This window comes from Cryptomeria japonica, chromosome 7, assembly GCF_030272615.1.
Source record: "Cryptomeria japonica chromosome 7, Sugi_1.0, whole genome shotgun sequence".
Taxonomy (NCBI): Eukaryota; Viridiplantae; Streptophyta; class Pinopsida; order Cupressales; family Cupressaceae; genus Cryptomeria; species Cryptomeria japonica.
Window position 1 is genome coordinate 22,182,927 of NC_081411.1, and position 17,882 is coordinate 22,200,808.

At 33.9% G+C, this 17,882-nt stretch overlaps 2 protein-coding genes across 2 annotated transcripts; both read right to left on the reverse strand.

The window, feature by feature from the left end:
- Positions 1–4,828: 4,828 nt before the first annotated feature.
- Positions 4,829–6,352, reverse strand: LOC131051887 (protein PELPK1). The gene is made up of 2 exons (XM_057986475.2): positions 6,174–6,352; positions 4,829–6,063 (listed from the first exon to the last, which is right to left on the reverse strand). The coding sequence occupies exons 1-2, from the start codon at positions 6,349–6,351 to the stop codon at positions 4,970–4,972; spliced, it is 1,272 nt and encodes a 423-aa protein (XP_057842458.2). The 5' UTR covers position 6,352; the 3' UTR covers positions 4,829–4,969.
- Positions 6,353–15,512: 9,160 nt separating this feature from the next.
- LOC131051891 (uncharacterized) lies at positions 15,513–17,039 on the reverse strand. Its single transcript, XM_057986479.2, has 2 exons — positions 16,863–17,039; positions 15,513–16,753 (listed from the first exon to the last, which is right to left on the reverse strand). The coding sequence occupies exons 1-2, from the start codon at positions 17,008–17,010 to the stop codon at positions 15,828–15,830; spliced, it is 1,074 nt and encodes a 357-aa protein (XP_057842462.2). The 5' UTR covers positions 17,011–17,039; the 3' UTR covers positions 15,513–15,827.
- Positions 17,040–17,882: the final 843 nt, after the last annotated feature.

The window sequence follows — 17,882 nt, forward strand, 5'->3', positions numbered from 1 at the left end:
CAATGCTTCCTTCACTTTGATGTTATTTTCAACTTCCTTCATCTCATTAGGGGTAACCGGTCCATTTTGAGGAACATAATAGGCATTCTTAGTAATCTTCTCCAAAACATCTTAAGTGCACCTCCATCCAGTTCTTCTATATAGCATAGTTACTACCATCAAATCTACTCCTTCTTAAAGATAACATTTCCACTTCCAGTTGCCATCCTGGATCTCCTCAAGCAGTTAATCTTCTTCTGGAGGATCTAGCTCTGATACCAATTATTGGAAACAACAATGAGGGAAAACAGAGAGGGGGAGGTGAATCATTTTTCACCAGATCTACAAACTTAATCATAAAAATAGATCTAATAAACTGTAGAAATAACAAAAATAAGGAAGATGATAACACAACACACAACACCAAAGTTTTTATGTGGAAAACCCGATTAAGGGAAAAACCATGGTCGGAACCTACCCATAGTAAGATGATACTTTGTATTAGTATGTGAAAAATATTACAATGAGGAATGTAAATGCATTCAGGCGTACTACCTAGAGCTCACTACTCAAAAGATAATGACCCAGAAGGCTACAACCCTCAGGGAAGTCTCACTGACTTCCAATAAGATTCATACTACACTCTAGAAGGAATGAACTGCAATTATAGAATCTCCAAATGCCTGAAGATAGTTCTGGTTAAGCACAATGTCTACTCTACAACACCAAACTCTGCTCAATCACAATGCCGAAGGATGAATCACTTGATCACACATACACCACTCTCTAATAATGCAGACACCACCTCTATATGTAAATTACATGAAAATATCACCTATTTATACAATTCATCAACCTTGACAACAAGACTGGCTAAACCCTCAACTCACAATTACAAAATTACATCACACGATACAAAGATCGACCACTAGACCAATATATTAATTTACATGACATAGCATGGTCCTAAACAAAATATCCAAACACACAACACCATCAGAAATCACGCCAAGATCAATCGCAACATGCACACCACTAGAAAAACCGCATAACATGAAGAAAATCACTAGATGATGAAAACCACCAACAACTCACACAAAGATAAATGCAGATCATTAAACAAATAGGACATTCTTAGGAAACACTAGAAAGAACGTTAGAATTATCAACCATAGTTGCACCAACACCACTTATCAAATCTTCATCGATCGACATCTGAAACTCAAGAACACTCAAACAACAACAACTATCTTGAAAAAAAGATAACACAAACCATCTAAAATGAAGATACACAAGACCATCCCAAACAATATCCCAAAATATTAGCTCGAGATCTAATCACTAGAATATATTGGAGGAAATATTGAACTCTACAAAGCATTGATCAGATAAATTAAAAAAAAAGCCAGATCATCTGATATGATCAATTAAGATTCTCGGATCACCAAGACCAATATAGAAGAATATAATGATAGAGGAAATCCTCCATACACCAAACCATAATTCCAATAAACCAATCTACAATCATTGGAGTAGGAATATGTTGACATTAATGCCAACAACATATCCTAGCAACAACAATGTCCAACAAAAGTAGGCACACTAGGCATAGAGGTAGCCATAGGAATATAATGATTAACTTGACTAGGTGCTTGAGTGTAACCAAGGACTTCAACACAAATTTTAATAGGCATGATATTAGTGTCAACAATATGAGCAAGGCCACACAAAAAATCAATGCCAACTTTATCACTTTGAACCATTTTTTTAATCCTTCAATCAATGGGATAGCCTCACTTTCCAAGTATTGTTGACTTATCCATTCTTGAAGATTTTCAAATTCATTGTTAATATTCTCCAAATGGTTAATGAAAACCCTAGTTAGTGATTCACCCTCATCATGAGAATTATATAAAGCATGGGGATAAACAACATTAATTGTTGGAATAGAAGAACCACCCACATTCTCATGAAACAAGTTATCCAAAATGGACTCCATTTCCTTAGTAATTAAACCTTGGGAAGCCTTAATTATACAAATTCTTCTCATGGGAATTTTATAGGTAGGACTAATGGTAGTAAAACTCATGCACAAAGGAGGAAAATTTGAATTTAAAAATTATGATTAAATAATACAAAATTTTGTGAAAATGATTGATTAACCAATTAATTAAGCAATTTCATATGTGAATTTGAAAGATAAATTCATTTAGATCATAACATAACATTCATAAAGATTAGATTTGAAAATTGATTTGAAAAATTATGCAGTCCACATGATAAATTTTAGAATTATAAATTAGGGTTTTTGTAAATTCAACCACTAAATTTATGTAATTTAGTTTGAAAATGAGATCTAGGGGGAAAATTTAAATTTTAAATTAAATGAATAATCAGATTTAAAATAATAAATCCAAATTAGACAACCCACAAGATCAATTTTAGAATTAAAAATTACAGTTTTTGTGAATTTAACCTCTAAATTTTTTAAATTCAATGAAAAATTAAACTTGTAATTGTGAATTTGAATTTGAAGTGCATAAACACTTAGGTCTAAGAACATAAATTAGAAAATAAGTGTAATAAGTCATGTTCACCAAAATGTGTTAGTGAAAATTTGTGTAAAACTAATCTTTAATTGAAGCCCTTCATGGGAGGGAAATACAGAGAAAATGCAAACAATTAGAATCACTCAAGATCAAGCCTGCAAAGAAAGTTGCAGATCTTTCTTTCCTCAAAATATGTAGAGATTTCCATTTGATTCCATCGTTCATCAAGGTCTCCCATCACCTTTGGAACGTGAAAAAAAAAACATATTTTCTTCCGGACAAGTTTGGCGTTGCTCAAGTCTGTAATCCAATCAACCAGGGCTTTGATTGATCAATTGAATGCGAGACTTATGTCGCTTTAGCTAGAGATTGCAACTTCCTTGCACCTAGACCTGTAGGTTTGTCTTGACACGTCCTCACATGCCAAAGCATTAGGGAGATAGGAAGAGTGCATTAGAAGACAAAAGAGAAAGTTTGAGGCTCTGCATAGCAGACTCCTCTCCTCGCATTCGTTGCTCACTTCCGAATGTTGGCATTTGCATGAAGATTGTATTAATGATATGTTATGTTGTCATTGATGTAAATTAAATGGTAATGATATTGTTGTAATATGGTTACTGTAACCAATAGGAAGAATTTGTGGAGTGAATCGGTAACCGGTGTAAACCTTATCGATTGATGTAACCAGTAAACTCTGTCTGTTATTTTTTATAAACCCTAACCGATTAAGTTTGGTGAATTGGTTATATTGGTTTATTATTTGATGATGAGCAGTAATGATTATGACACACATGATTATTGTATGAAGACAATTCCAAGAGATTTTGGCAAGTTGTTGTTACGGTTTTTATCTAGGGAATGAGCAAATGTATTGCATCTAATGCAAAGCGCGTGATGAGTTGCTAAGTTCGATGAAGCAATGATCAAGGAGTGATCAAAGTTTTCTTGATTGATGTGCATATATTTCTATGTAATCCAATGGTCATACTTGAACGGATTTGTTCGTAATCTCTATGAGAATTAGGTTTTTGTTGTGTTCCTGACTTCATTGATTTGTTTATAAGGTCGATGAAGTTGTTTAGTTTAATGAGTTGACAAAGAGTGAGCACAGATCAGTTGAGTGTGTGGTTGTTGAACCAGATGATGTATCTGCAGTTTGAGTAAAGGCAGATAGGAGCATGAAATGGATCTGATCAAGAAAGTGTAGTGCTATTCAGACAGATCAACAAACTCCTGTTGTTTTCTAACAATTACAGTATAATTGAAATCCCCTAACTGGGTAAGCTCTAACAAGCTTGGTGTTATTCAAAACCTCTAACAAGGTGATCCATTAGATTGGATTTTCAAATCCTCTACCAAGGTTACTCCTTACAGGGTATTGCTTCTAACAAGGCATTTGTAGTCAATCCCTTAACCGGGTGACTCCTAACAGGATTAGTTCTTAACTAGACTTTTTGTAAAGCTTTAACAAGCTAGGCTCCTAACAGGGCGAACTTCAGAAGAGTTCAGATAGTTATAAACCCCCAATCCCAACCCATTTTCCTCTCTTTTATGTGTGTAGGTTGCAAGTACACAGTTGTGTTTGCAGATTTAGACTCCATTTGCAGAGGCGGAAAAACCCTTTTCGTTTGGTAGATTTTTGGGAGGATCGTGGACACTTTCAGCATGGTCTTGACAACTTTTCCTCAAATTCACAGGGCAGCTTCGTCTCGACATATTATAGCCAGATCCAGGTGCACAACTTCATCTCACACTTCTATCTCGAGTTATAATTAGTTCTTTGCTACGTTTACACTTAATTCTACAACACATAATTAATCATTTTCCATTCTAAAAGAGGGGTTAGCTTGTCATTTCTATCCCATTATCAATTCATTTAGTATTCAATCTCTTCACTAAGAGATTGGATCTAGTGAATTTTTCCCTTTTAAATGTAATGTGGATAAAGTGTTTGAAGGGAAATCCGTAGTGAAACTTTCATCTCTCCTTGGAGGGAAGAAAAACTTTCCTCTTGATCTCTCCATCATTGACCTTTTTTTCACCATTACAACATGTTATCTCTCAAAGACATTCTTAATATTCTATAATAATTATTACAAACAAAATCATAGACTAAGGTAATGCCAACAACCTTAACTTTAGAAAGAAAGTACATGAAAATCCTAATAAGATTTTGAATTCACATAAAGGTTAATAATCCCGATTTAATAAAATACTTAAAATATTATATTTTATTAAAAAATTAAAAAAATATGTGAATATTATATTAGAAGTTAAGATACAAAATGAACACCATGGAATGGGACAAGTGTACCAATTATTCCAAACAAATGATATACCAATAGCACAATCCTATAGATAAAATGTGAAGTAGGTGCAAGTGTCACACTAAAGGAATCCATATCTAAAAAAGAGCATGGTTGAGGAATATCTCCTAAGTCCTAAGTAGAAGGTGGTGGTGGGGTGAAAATAGGAAATGGTGGAAATGTGGAAGGGAAAGTGGGTAGAGGAGGAAAACTAAGCTTGGGAAAAGGCGGAATAGAAGCGATATTTAAAGGAGGAGTGCTCAAGTTTGGTAGGGAAGGTGCATTAGGGAGGGGAGGAACACTCAACTTGGGTAGAGGAGGTGTGCTAGGAAGAGGAGGAACACTTAGTTTTGGAACAGTTGGTATACTTGGTAGAGGAGGAACACTCAAGTTAGGTAGAGGGAGTGTGCTAGGAAGAGGTGGAACACTTAGTTTGGGAAGAGCTGGTACACTTGGTAGAGGAGGAACACTTAACTTGGGTATAGGGGGTGCATTGGGAAGAGGAGGAACACTTAGTTTTGGAACCGTTGGTATACTTGGTAGAGGAGGGACACTTAGTTTTGGAACAATTGGTATACTTGGTAGAGGAGGAACACTCAACATAGGTAGAGAGGGTCTGCTAGGAAGAGGTGGAACACTTAGTTTGGGAAGAGTTGGTACACTTGGTAGAGGATGACCACTCAACTTAGGGAGAGTGGGTGCCTTGGGCAAAGGGGGAGCAACAGCGTTTGGAATATTAAGAGGAGGTATAGTTGCAAGGGGAGGAACACTCAACTTGGGCAGTGGGGGAACGCTCGGAAGAGGGGGAACAGAGAATTTGGGTAGTGAAGGAATGCTAGGAAGAGGGGGAAAAGTGAACTTTGGTAGCGGAGGAATGCCAAGAAGAGGGGGTGCTTGCAAAGCTTTACGACGAGGAAGAGAGGATAAGATAGCTTCTTGTTTGGATGCACGGTAGGATAATGGAGTAGACAAGTAGATGTGCATTCCATTGGGATTTGAAGATGTCGGGACAAGTTGGGAAGACGCAGTGATTGAGGGTATGTCACACGACTCATGGGGGCTGCTGAGAAGTCTAACTGAGCATGACTTCCTGGGGTTAAGGTTTTGTATGATGGGAAGCTCCACTGTGAATTCTCCATTTTCATCTGTTTCTTCTTCAACATAAACCATGCTATGGCTGTTCCATTTCCTGTTGATGTTGATGCTACACTCCACGGCGACCAAGGCACCTGCACCCAATTCCATTTCATCACTATCTTTCCATCATAAGACATAAAATACAATGCTAAATCTAATAAAGAGGTGCCATCATAATAATTAAGCTATAGTGCATATTTACCTGGTAAGAAGTAGGCAGTTTCTGATAGTTGGGTATCACACAATACGCTACCCTTCACCACAACATTTTTAGGCTTCTGAATGCCTTCTTCATAGCTTGCACTGGCAAAAGTAGAAGTAAAGAGAATGACGATTCCAAGCAGAAGCATTGGCGCAACTTTAATGGTGTTTAACGCCATCTTTGTGTTCAGTGTTTGATGCTACTCTTGAATCTTGTCTCCTTTTTATAGCCTGATCATATGTGGTGTATGTGAAAAGTAGGTGATAATGTTGTTACGGTGAATGCGATATAGTTGAGCAAACGCCTTCGTTTGGTTGCTAATTTGATTGTTTCTGTTGAATAACTCCTCCTAATCTCCATGCTGTCATCTGTTCTAACATAATACTCTCCGCCTAAAGACAATTTCAATCACGACTCTTAGGTTTGTGTTTCATATGTTTGAAATTTGCTTAACCATACCAGCTTCTTTGCGTAATGTATTGTCCCCACATTAAAAGTAACGAACTTCAAAACAAAGCTTCTGACTTGGTTAAATAATTGATAAAAGTTTACAAGTTATGAGTTAGAGTTATAAATAATAGAGATTAGATTAAATTGAATTATATATAAGATGTAGTTAAGTTTTGGAGATGAAAAAATAAAGTTGAAAATGTAGTAATCGATGCACTATAATCTTAGAATGGGCTTATTGGTTAGGTGACTCAATATCTACAAACTGTTTATATTATTCTACTTTAGATTTGCATATGTAGAACTAACCTCATCAAATACAAAAATGATTTTAGATATGGAGCTATATTGTAACTTGTGGCCATGATCTAGCAAAAAAGTAGATCATTTAAATTCACCCACATTAGTCTTTAGATGTCTTTAGATGTATAAATTTTTATAAGTATTATTTTACAATTATATTTGAGGAATCTTTTTAATTGAGAGGATCATATTTTCCTTAGTCATAGTTTTAATTGAACCAATCGATGGTAATTGACTAAGATCCCTTTTTAACTTTATACAAATTTTGAGTTTGGATGCCATCATGTTCATATGGTATTCCTAAAAGAGGTGTAAAAGAAGACTATGTCATGATCTTATGTTTGTTAGTTAAGTAAGGTCTAAAGTATGAAATCAAATTATTATTATAAGGAAGTTAAGGCAGTAGAATAAATTCCTACACTAATCTTCCGATGAAGATAATGCATTTTTTTTTTTTATATAATTTACTTACATAAATTAAACAAAAATAAACATAAATATCATGCATACCATAACATGGTGATTTACATGGTAAAACCCTTTTTAGGAGAAGAACCCCACTCTCTAAAAGTCACCAAATATATTATTCTGAAATCAACAAGATTACAATATACTTGCAAATAAAGCTTCTCATAGGAGTATCACCATCTAAAGATCCAATGGTAAATCATCTATAAGAAGAGTCAAGTACATCCAACCTCCATCTCATGCACCTAATATACAAGAGATACATTGCATAAAATCATCATATGAAAATACAAAACCATGAGCTGAAACCACCCAGAAGTGGCATCTAACTTATCTTTGATCCAAGATGCCCTATGATGTGCCAAAACACACACAAATACATGTAACTCCCCTTACAACACATTTATGTGTCCACCACATGTTAACATCTCCCCTTTTAAGAGGAAACAATTTAGGAGGCCATAAGTTTTGATTTAGGTTTCTAATTGATAAACCATTTGAACTTCCAAAAATCTCATGAAGTGTGTTGAACAAACCATGGGACTGAGACGGGAATGGGGGTGGTGAATCATTCCAGACCTCAAAACACTTTAATTTTGATTGATTAAACTTTAAATCATAATTAACATATTACAGCAATTACGAAACATGAAAGCACAAAGCACAACACACACATGAACACCAAATTTACGTGGGATACCCTAAATAAGCAAAAACCACAGTGAGAATCACACTTACAATATGAATAACTTATTATAATGTTTAGGGTGAAATCTAAGGAGAACACTGCCCCTAAAAGGACTTGCAAGATTAAGGCGCATAACCTTAGGACAAGATAAAAATATGCATAAACTGCCAAAAGGAACACACCTTCTTCTGGTAGGTCTAGAGGATAAAATGGACTGAAATGAACAAGATCTCCAAATCATGAAATTGTCCTTGAACCACTATGTCAAGTGATCAATATCATGATAAACATATCTACTTTCAAACAATGTCTCAATTCTCTTCACAGATGTCTTTCACACTTCTGATATACCAAATTTTCTTGTGCATCATTTAGATCCACTTCACATCAATTTTCATGCATCCCATAATCAACTCATAAATTTGTACTCATATACAATACAATATAATTAAAACTCTCAACTAGGTTGGTCATAGATTGAATAAACAATATTACATAAATTTGGCTGCTTGGACTTATAATATCCATTATAGTCATCTCCAAGAGATAAAGGAGACCCAAACACATCACAACACATCATTTGCAAAATTTTCCAAGAAATCGCATACACTAACATCCTCCAAAGTTGACATCAAATGAAATGTGTAGACATGCAATGTAGCATGACAACCAATCAACCCCAAACTATCTTCCAATACACAAAAGTCAATTCAGATCTTCACACGCCATGTTGAGACCTATACCAATCTTCAAATTCATCCACCAAAGCATATATGAACTAAAAGGGCATGATCCAGATAAGGATACACCGCCATAGTCAACTGAAAACTAGAATAATTGACAATTCTGAACTCAGAACATCATAACTTCACTTGCCAATCAAACCATCACCAGAAAACTAAAGTAGAACACTACACAAACCAAATTAACATGTACTCCAAGCTGCAACACTAAAAACCACATATTAGAGAATTGTCAAGCAGTCTTTGAACTAATTTTGATAGACCACCATTGTCAAGAAAAACAACAACTAACTCCACCATCTGAGCAACAAAGAACTTGTAAACTTGATAGTATAATATATAAAGATCATAAATATTATATCCAAAACTGCAATTCATAATCTTCACATACGAGAAGAATGCAAAGTGTTATTCCACTAGGATGTATTAAAAACTATTTTGTACATAAATGTTATTTTCTACATATTTTAACTTGCACTACACCAACCTTATAAAAATACATCAACCCTACTCAATATCACTACCAAACCACATAACAATATTAGAAAATACATTTTTCAGACCATTAGAAACACATAGTGACATCAATGACAACACAAGACAAGTTGATATCAATGACAACACAATACAACAACTCAAGTTTCCAACATTCTCCCCCTTTGTCATTTGTGGAAGCACACCACCAACAACAAAGAAAATTGAGCTCACAAGTGATACCTCTCCCAATCTGTATCTCTCCCCCCCTTTGACATCAAGTAAAAAGCATAATTTTAAAACTCTCTCTCCCTTACTAATAAAACATTGATAAATGCAACACTCACTACTCCCCCTAAGAGAAGCCACTACATCAATCTAGGAGAAAAAGATGAACTTTAGAACTTCTCATGGACATATGCACCACCTAAATGCATCTAGTTTAAAGGAAGGGCAATAACCCCCAATTTATACCAGAGATACTCAAATGTATCCTTTTCTAAAACCTTAGTAAAGATGTTTACAATTTTCTCTTGAGTAGGAACATGCTCCAATCTAACTTCCTTCTCTACAACCTTCTCTCTTAAGAAATGATATTTGATTGCAATATGTTTGGTCCATGAATTCATTACCAATTTTTTTGAGATGTTAATAACACTTGTATTATCACACATAATAATAATTTCTTCATCATACTTCACCTTAATATCACTAAGGGTTTGATTCATCCACATAACCTAAGACCAATCCATCTCCCCAAAAAATTGGGCCATCACTTGTACTTCTTCTATCATCTACACATTCAGCCCAATGGACATTTGAATATGCTTTCAATGTGAAATCATCATCCTTCTCATATTATAATCCATAAACTGGAGTCCCTTTCAAATATCTGAATATCCTCTTCATTACTTGATCATGAGACTACATAGGATTAGCTTGATATGTTGCAACCAAATATACAACCTACATTATATCAGGTACTGAAGTAGTCAAATACAACAATCTCCTAATCATAGATCTATACTTTTTCTAATCAACATTTGGAGATCCATCATCCTTTCTCAACTTACAAGTAGCCATAGGGGTTGCAACCGGTTTAGAGTTCTCTATCTCAAACTTCTTCAATAACTCCTTGATATACTTGGTTTGAGAAATTAAAAAAAGCCTTTTTTTCTAATTAAGTAACTTAAAAACCAAGGAAAAATGAGACCCAACTATCATAGACATCTCCAATTCCTTTTTTATATTTCTTCAACAAACTTCTTACATACATCATCATCACGTCCAAATATGATATCATCAATATAGACAACAACAATCAACAATTTATCACCTTCAACTTTGAAGTAAATATTACTATCTATAGTACCTTTCCTAAAGTTTTGTTGTAACAAATACCTTCCAACCTTGCATACCAATCTTTAGGGGCTTGCTTGAGTCTATAAAGAAACATCCTTATAGCTTCCATTCTTACAACTGGAGAAAAAGTCTCCTAAAAATCTATACCTTCAACTTGTGAATAACTCTTACACTCCAATCTTGCCTAGTTTCCCATGACTTTTCCATCTCCATTCAACTTATTTTGGAACACCCACTTGGTTCCTATGACATTCTTATCCATCGGTCTAGGTACCAATTCCCATGTTCGATTCTTCTCTATTTGATTCAATCCCTCTTCCATTACCTTAATCCAACTTTCATCCTAGCTAGCTTCTACATAAGTCTTTGGTTCAACCTAAGATAGGAAACAATAGTTTGTTTGTTCACTAGTTTCTACAACTCTTCTTCTTGTTTGAACACCTTTATTCTTGTCTCCAATAACCAGTTCCTCTACAGGATGGTAGATTAAGTATTTGAATTAACATGCGTTAAACTCAAAACATAAAAGGTGGGTAACAATTTGAAATAATAATTTGCATATAAGAGAGTTCTTCTATTCAATTTCAAACAAAATAGCTTCAACTCAACCTTACATCAAAATCAGTGTCAAGAACCATAATATACAACATCATCAACTATTTTACAATATAAATGTTAAAATTACAAAGTTTAGAGCAATAGAAAAATAAAGAATATAAAATTATATGTTGAAAACATGTAATTTGGAGCCAAATATGCATTTTCAAAGCTATCTTTTTCATGAGAAAACAAGTAAACTGAGAGGGGGTGAATTAATATATTTGATAAAATTTTACTTATTTAAAATTTAGAAACCACAATATTAGAAAAAACACAAGATCTAAACCTTTAAGAAAAAAATTATTATGTGGAAACCCATTCAAGGAAAATCCACAAAGAAGGGCTACTTGGATCTATTGTCCAAATCCAGCCACAAAAAAAAAAAAATGATCTTACAATATTTGTAGGTAAGAATCCAATAGAGACACCAATCCCCAGTTACAAAATTTTAGGCACCAACTAATTGGAGACACCAATCCCCACAAGTAAGAACCAACTCAACAAGATAGACCAATTTGATCTTTTATTTGATCTTTGATGTTGCTTCTTCAATGAATTATGAACACGTTTTTCTACACTTTTACACTTCAAAAAATCTACTTTGCAGTAAATATTATTTTCATTAAATCTACTCTATTTTGTATTTGAATGATAAAACATTTTCTTATTCACCATACTTACAAACATGCTTCACCTTTTTTTACCCCTTTTCGTGCCAAGATTAATTACACAAAATGCATGTTCTAGTCTTATAAAATTAATAATAATAGTCATTTCTATGAGCCAACCTCCAATTACACCTATTTCAAGATAATTAAATTCCATGAGTCAACCTAATCAAAGCCAATATAACAAAAAAATAAAGTTCCATGAGTTAGCATCCAATCACACTTCTCTCAAAATAATAAAATTTGAAGATTTGGACTCCAATTAAAGCCAATATAACAAAAATATTTCCAAACTTTGATATAAATAACATTTTTCATTAATAATCTCCCTTTGACATCAATGACCATATCTCCAACAATATTCCTTCTTGAAAAACCACACTTTGACATCAATGACAATGTTTCCTACAATCTCGCGCTTTGTCATTGATGGCAACCTTGCAAAGAATTCAGTATTTGTGAATACAACAAGAACATAAAAAATCCATCTTTTTTAAATTCACACAGTATTTTTAAGTCTCCCCCTTTTGCATAAATAGGAAAAGGATATCCAATACTCTCACAAAGAATATTCCCTTTTCTATAGTTCTTACTCTTGAAATCAATAACATCAATCTCCTTTTTCTTTTAACTTTTCCTCTTTCTAAAATTGGCCTGCTGATATTTCTCTAGGCTATCTTGTAAAAGAATATCACCAAGAAATATACAAGGTTAAAAGATAATATAGTCATAGATCTCAGTGAATTTGTGCTTCTCCTTAAACACTCATAATTTATACTTGAGATAATCCAAATGACATTTTGTTCTATTACCTTTTCATAACAGAACATTTATGCTTCATCCAAAGAACATTTTCACAATAGACACTAAGTTGCTATGTATTATGCCTCTGCAACATGACATCAATTGGTGATATCATCAAATAGTACGTGTCCATCTACAATTATATATATGCTGCTATAGAGAAATCTTCACCTCTGAGATACCACAAACCAGAGTCCAAAATGCTCTTAGGGTATTTGAATATTCTTTTGGTTGCTTGTACATGAGTCTTCCTTGCACAAAGTCTAACTTTGATGCTTTCACATATGATAGGCTACCAAACACTAAGTTATACAATGTTTGATTATCAAAAAGTTCATATAGCTTTTATGCATTTTTTACATTTGTCTTCTTTGGTGTTTGTGTAGCCTTTGGTATTTGATCTTCTTTAGTTTTCTTCTAAATTTATTCATATCCAAGACCAATCTTAATAAATAATGAACTTTGTAAATTGATCTAATTTCATCTAGATTTTTAGTACTCTTCTAAAACTTCAAGATTTTATTCAATTGAGCAATTGTTTTTTTCTAATTCCTTCCTCGAGGTAATAATTTTAGACTCTAGCTTCTTATAGTCTTCTTCCTTGATCTTTAGCTGTGTTCTCACCACCTCTTCTATTCTCTTTTCATCTTCCGGTCAAATATTTATGTTGATGATGATCTTTTTTGATTCCTCAAGATTTATGAAATATTCTATTTTGAATAATATTACTCATTCATATTTTTGTAGCTCCAAATTTTGTTTTAAATTATTTTTCTTAATCTTCTTGATCTCGCTAGGGCACAAATTATTTCTTCCTCAAGATCCACTTCTCCTTTGATTTCAACATTTTCTTGAAAATCTATGTGTGCTCTTGAGATCCACCTTTTAGTGGTTAGATTATTTTTAAAGGAACCCACTTTGATACCAATTGATGAGTACACACTTATACTAAGAGGGGGGTGAATCAGTATGTGACAATTTTTTTCTTATTTGAAATTTAATAACTACAATAATAGAAAACACACAAGATCCACATAATTAAGAACAAAATATTTACATGAAAAATCTTTCAAAGAAAACCCATGGAGAAAGATTGCTTGGATCTACTGTCCAAATCCAATGATAATAAAAATAAAATTATTTTACATTATTTATGATTGCTAACCCATTGGAGACATCAATCCCCACTTATAAAAATTAGCAAGAACCAACCTACTAGAAAAAATAATCGCCACTTGACTAAGCACCAACTTAGCAAGAGACACCAATCTCTTCTTCTAGGAACTACCAACCTCTACAAAATTTCACCTTTTGAATATTGCTTCTTTAGTAGATGATGGACATATTTGTATGCACTTTCACACTTCACAAAATTTGATTTGATTTAAATCTTCTCTGCCCTATATTTGAATGATAAAACATTTTCTTGCACACCATACTTACAAACATTCTTCACCTTCTAATACCCCTCTAGATGCCAAAAGTAATTACTTAAAACACATAGACTGACCTATGATTTTCATCTCTTATTTAGGTAACCTCCATGTGCTTTATATCTAAACACTTCTTTCTTCTTAAAGATTCCTTCTAGAATAATTATTATATTTCTATATATGACATGATATGAAGAAGGCTTCACATTAGTTTTTTGGTGAAAATATCTACTATGTGATTTATTCATGTGTGCTCGTATCATTAGGCATCCTCCTTAGGATAAATATTTCCTTAATTGATGTTGTCATCTAGAAAGATAATCAAACATATGATGTGTATCTCAAATAGGCCTTTCTTAAGTGGGCATGCAAAATACCATTACATATAATAACGCATCAAATATAAAATCAAATATATTGACATGTTTAGGAGACCCTTACATTATCTGGATGAAATGCAAAGATATTAAAATGAACCAATAATAACCACACAAATAAATTAATATCTATTCAATTTTATATCATCTAAATGGAGATTTTGATAATAATATATGTCTATGGTAAGAATAAGATGATTTTAGTGGACAAGAAAACTTGAAAATGACAATAAAAAACAAAATAAATATTTTTGGTAGATAGAAGATTGCCTCTATATTTTAGATGCTCCATTATATATCCCACTTAAATCTTTGTTGAAGCAAAATAGAAATAACCCACTCTTTTGTATTTTCCTCAAATTATTTTCCCTCTTAGGTGAATTCATGTGTTAAATTCATTATTTGAATAGCTAGACAAGATTATAAAGCATTAGAAAAGTACTAGACAAGGTCCCTAGTATCCTTGAAAGCTATATTGAAGCAAGATTATTGTAAATACTACATTATAGTAGCAGAGATAAAGAGCCAGGCTCCTTTCAGTTGGATCTTTGGTTCTCACATTGATACCATATAAGATCAATTATTGTGTTAATGCATTGGCTATGAAACTAATTAACAAATTTATCATTTCAACAATCATGTTGATATTACATGCTTAGTTGATTGCATCCAAATATAACTATTGCTTACAATAAATCTCAAGTAAAAGATATTATATATAATATATCTATTTAACATATACACAATAATTTTTTAAATCATGATGTTGATGGGAGCTCATTGTTGTAATGAATATCATTGTTATGGGCCTTATTCATATGTTATCTTTAGTATCATATGACAAAGAATGAGCACATAAGTGACTTTAAATTTATGTTGGAGAAACGTATATTGTAATATCTAATTTGAATCCATGTTATCTCTTGAAAACTCTCTTATTATTTGATAATAATTATTACAAACAAAAACATCTATCGAGGGTATGACAACACCCTTAACTTTAGAAGAAAGTACATAAAACTTCTTGTACACAAAGGTTAACATCTCAGTACAATAAAATACTCAAAATAATAGAATAACTATATGAGACATTATAATAAAAATAAGGTGCAAAACAAACACTAGGGAATGGGACATATATCACCAATTATTCTAAATAAATGATACAACAATAACACAATCCTATATGTGAAATGTGAACTAGGTGCAAGTATCACGCCAAGGGATCATATATTTAAAAATGAGCATGATTGAGGAATATTTTCGAAGCCCTAAGCTGGGAGTTTACGGTGTCTCATCCTTTGTAGAAGGTGGAGGTGGGGTGAAAAGAGGAAATGGTGGAAATGTGGAAGGGATAGTGGGTAGAGGAGGAAAACTAAGCTTGGGAAAAGGTGGAATAGAAGGCATATTTAGAGGAGGAATGCTCAAGTTTGGTAGAGAAGGTGCATTAGGGAGGGGAGGAATACTAAACTTGGGGAGAGGGGGTGCGTTAGGAAGAGGTGGAACACTTAGTTTCGGAAGAGTTGGTACGCTTGGTAGAGGAGGAACACTCAACTTATGTAGAGGGGGTGTGCTAGGAAGAGGTGGAACACTTAGTTTAGGAAGAGGTGGAACATTTAGTTTAGGAAGAGCTGGTCCACTTGGTAGAGGAGGAACGCTCAATTTAGGGAGAGTTGGTGGATTAGGGAGAGGGGGAGCAACCACATTCGGAATATTAAGAGGAGGTATAGTTGGAAGGGGAGGAACACTCACTTTGGGCAGTGGGGGAATGCTTGGAAGAGGGGGAACAGAGAATTTGGGTAATGAAGGAACGCTAGGAAGAGGAGGAAAAGTGAACTTGGGTAGTGGAGGAATGCCAAGAAGAGGGGGTGCTTGCAAAGCTCTACGACGAAGAAGAGAGGATAAGTTAGCATATTGTTTGGATTTACGGTAGGATAATGGAGTAGACACATAGATGTGCATTCCATTGGGATTTGAAGATGTTAGGACGAGTTGGGAAGACGTAGTGATTGATGGTATGTCACACAACTCATGGGGGCTGCTGAGAAGTTTAACTGAGCATGACTTCCTGGGGTGAAGGTTTTGTATGGTGGGAAGCTCCACCGTGAATTCTCCATTTACATCTGTTTCTCCTTCAACATAAACCATGCTATGGCCGCTCTTCCATTTCCTGTTGCTGTTGATGCTACAGTCCACGGCAACCAAGGCACCTGCACCCCATTCCATTTTATCACTATATTCCCATCATTAGACATCGAACACTCGGACATAGTCAAAACTAATAAAGATGCGCCATCATAATAATTAGAGTATATTTACCTGGTAAAATGTAGGCGGTTTCTGATAGTTGGGTGTCACAGAATACGCTACCCTTCACAACAACATTGTTAGGCTTCTGAATGCCTTCTTCATAGCTTGCACTGGCAAAATTAGAAGTAAAGAGAATGAAAATTCCCAGCAGAAGCATTGGTGCAACTTGAATGGTGTTCGACGCCATTTTTGTGTTCAGTATTTCATGCTACTCTTGAACTTTTGCCTCCTATTTATAGGCTGATCATCGGAGTGTATGTGATAATGTTGTTACGGTGAATGTGATACAGTTGAACGACCACCTTCATTTGCTTGCTAGTTTGATTGTGTCTGTTGAATAACTCCTCCTAATCTCCGCGCTGTCATCTGTTTTAACATGATACTCTCTGACTAAAGACAATTTCAATCAGTGACGGCTAAGCCTAACGATCCGTAGACAAATTTAATAAAAATTTGAAAACGACTCCTAGGTTTGTGTTCCTTATTTTTGAAATTTGCTTACCCACACCATTTTCCTTGTGTTTCTAGAGATTAATGTATTGTCCCCACATTAAAAATAACTTCTAATTTTTTGTAAAATAGTCGCTAACCAATTGTAATGAAAAAATAAAACTTTTGACTTGTTTAAATAACTAATACAAGTTTACAAGTTATGAGGTGGAATAAAAAATAAAAAAAGATTAAATAAAATAAAATTATATAACATTTAGTTAAGTTTTGGAGATAGATTTAATTAATGTGGAAAATGTAGAAATTGATGTATCATAATATTTGAAATGGTTCAATTAGTTAGGTGATTTAAAATCTATAAAATGATTATACATTTTGTTATGGATTTCTCCATGTAGAACTAATCTCTTCAAACATAAAAATGATTTGAGATGCAAATCTAAATTGTAACTTGCGACCAGGACCTGGCGAAAAGTAGACTATTTGAATTCAACCACCTTAGTGTTCAAATGTCTGAATGTTTGTAAGGGTTATTTAAATTCACCCACCTTAGTGTTTGGATGTTTGAACCTTTGTGAG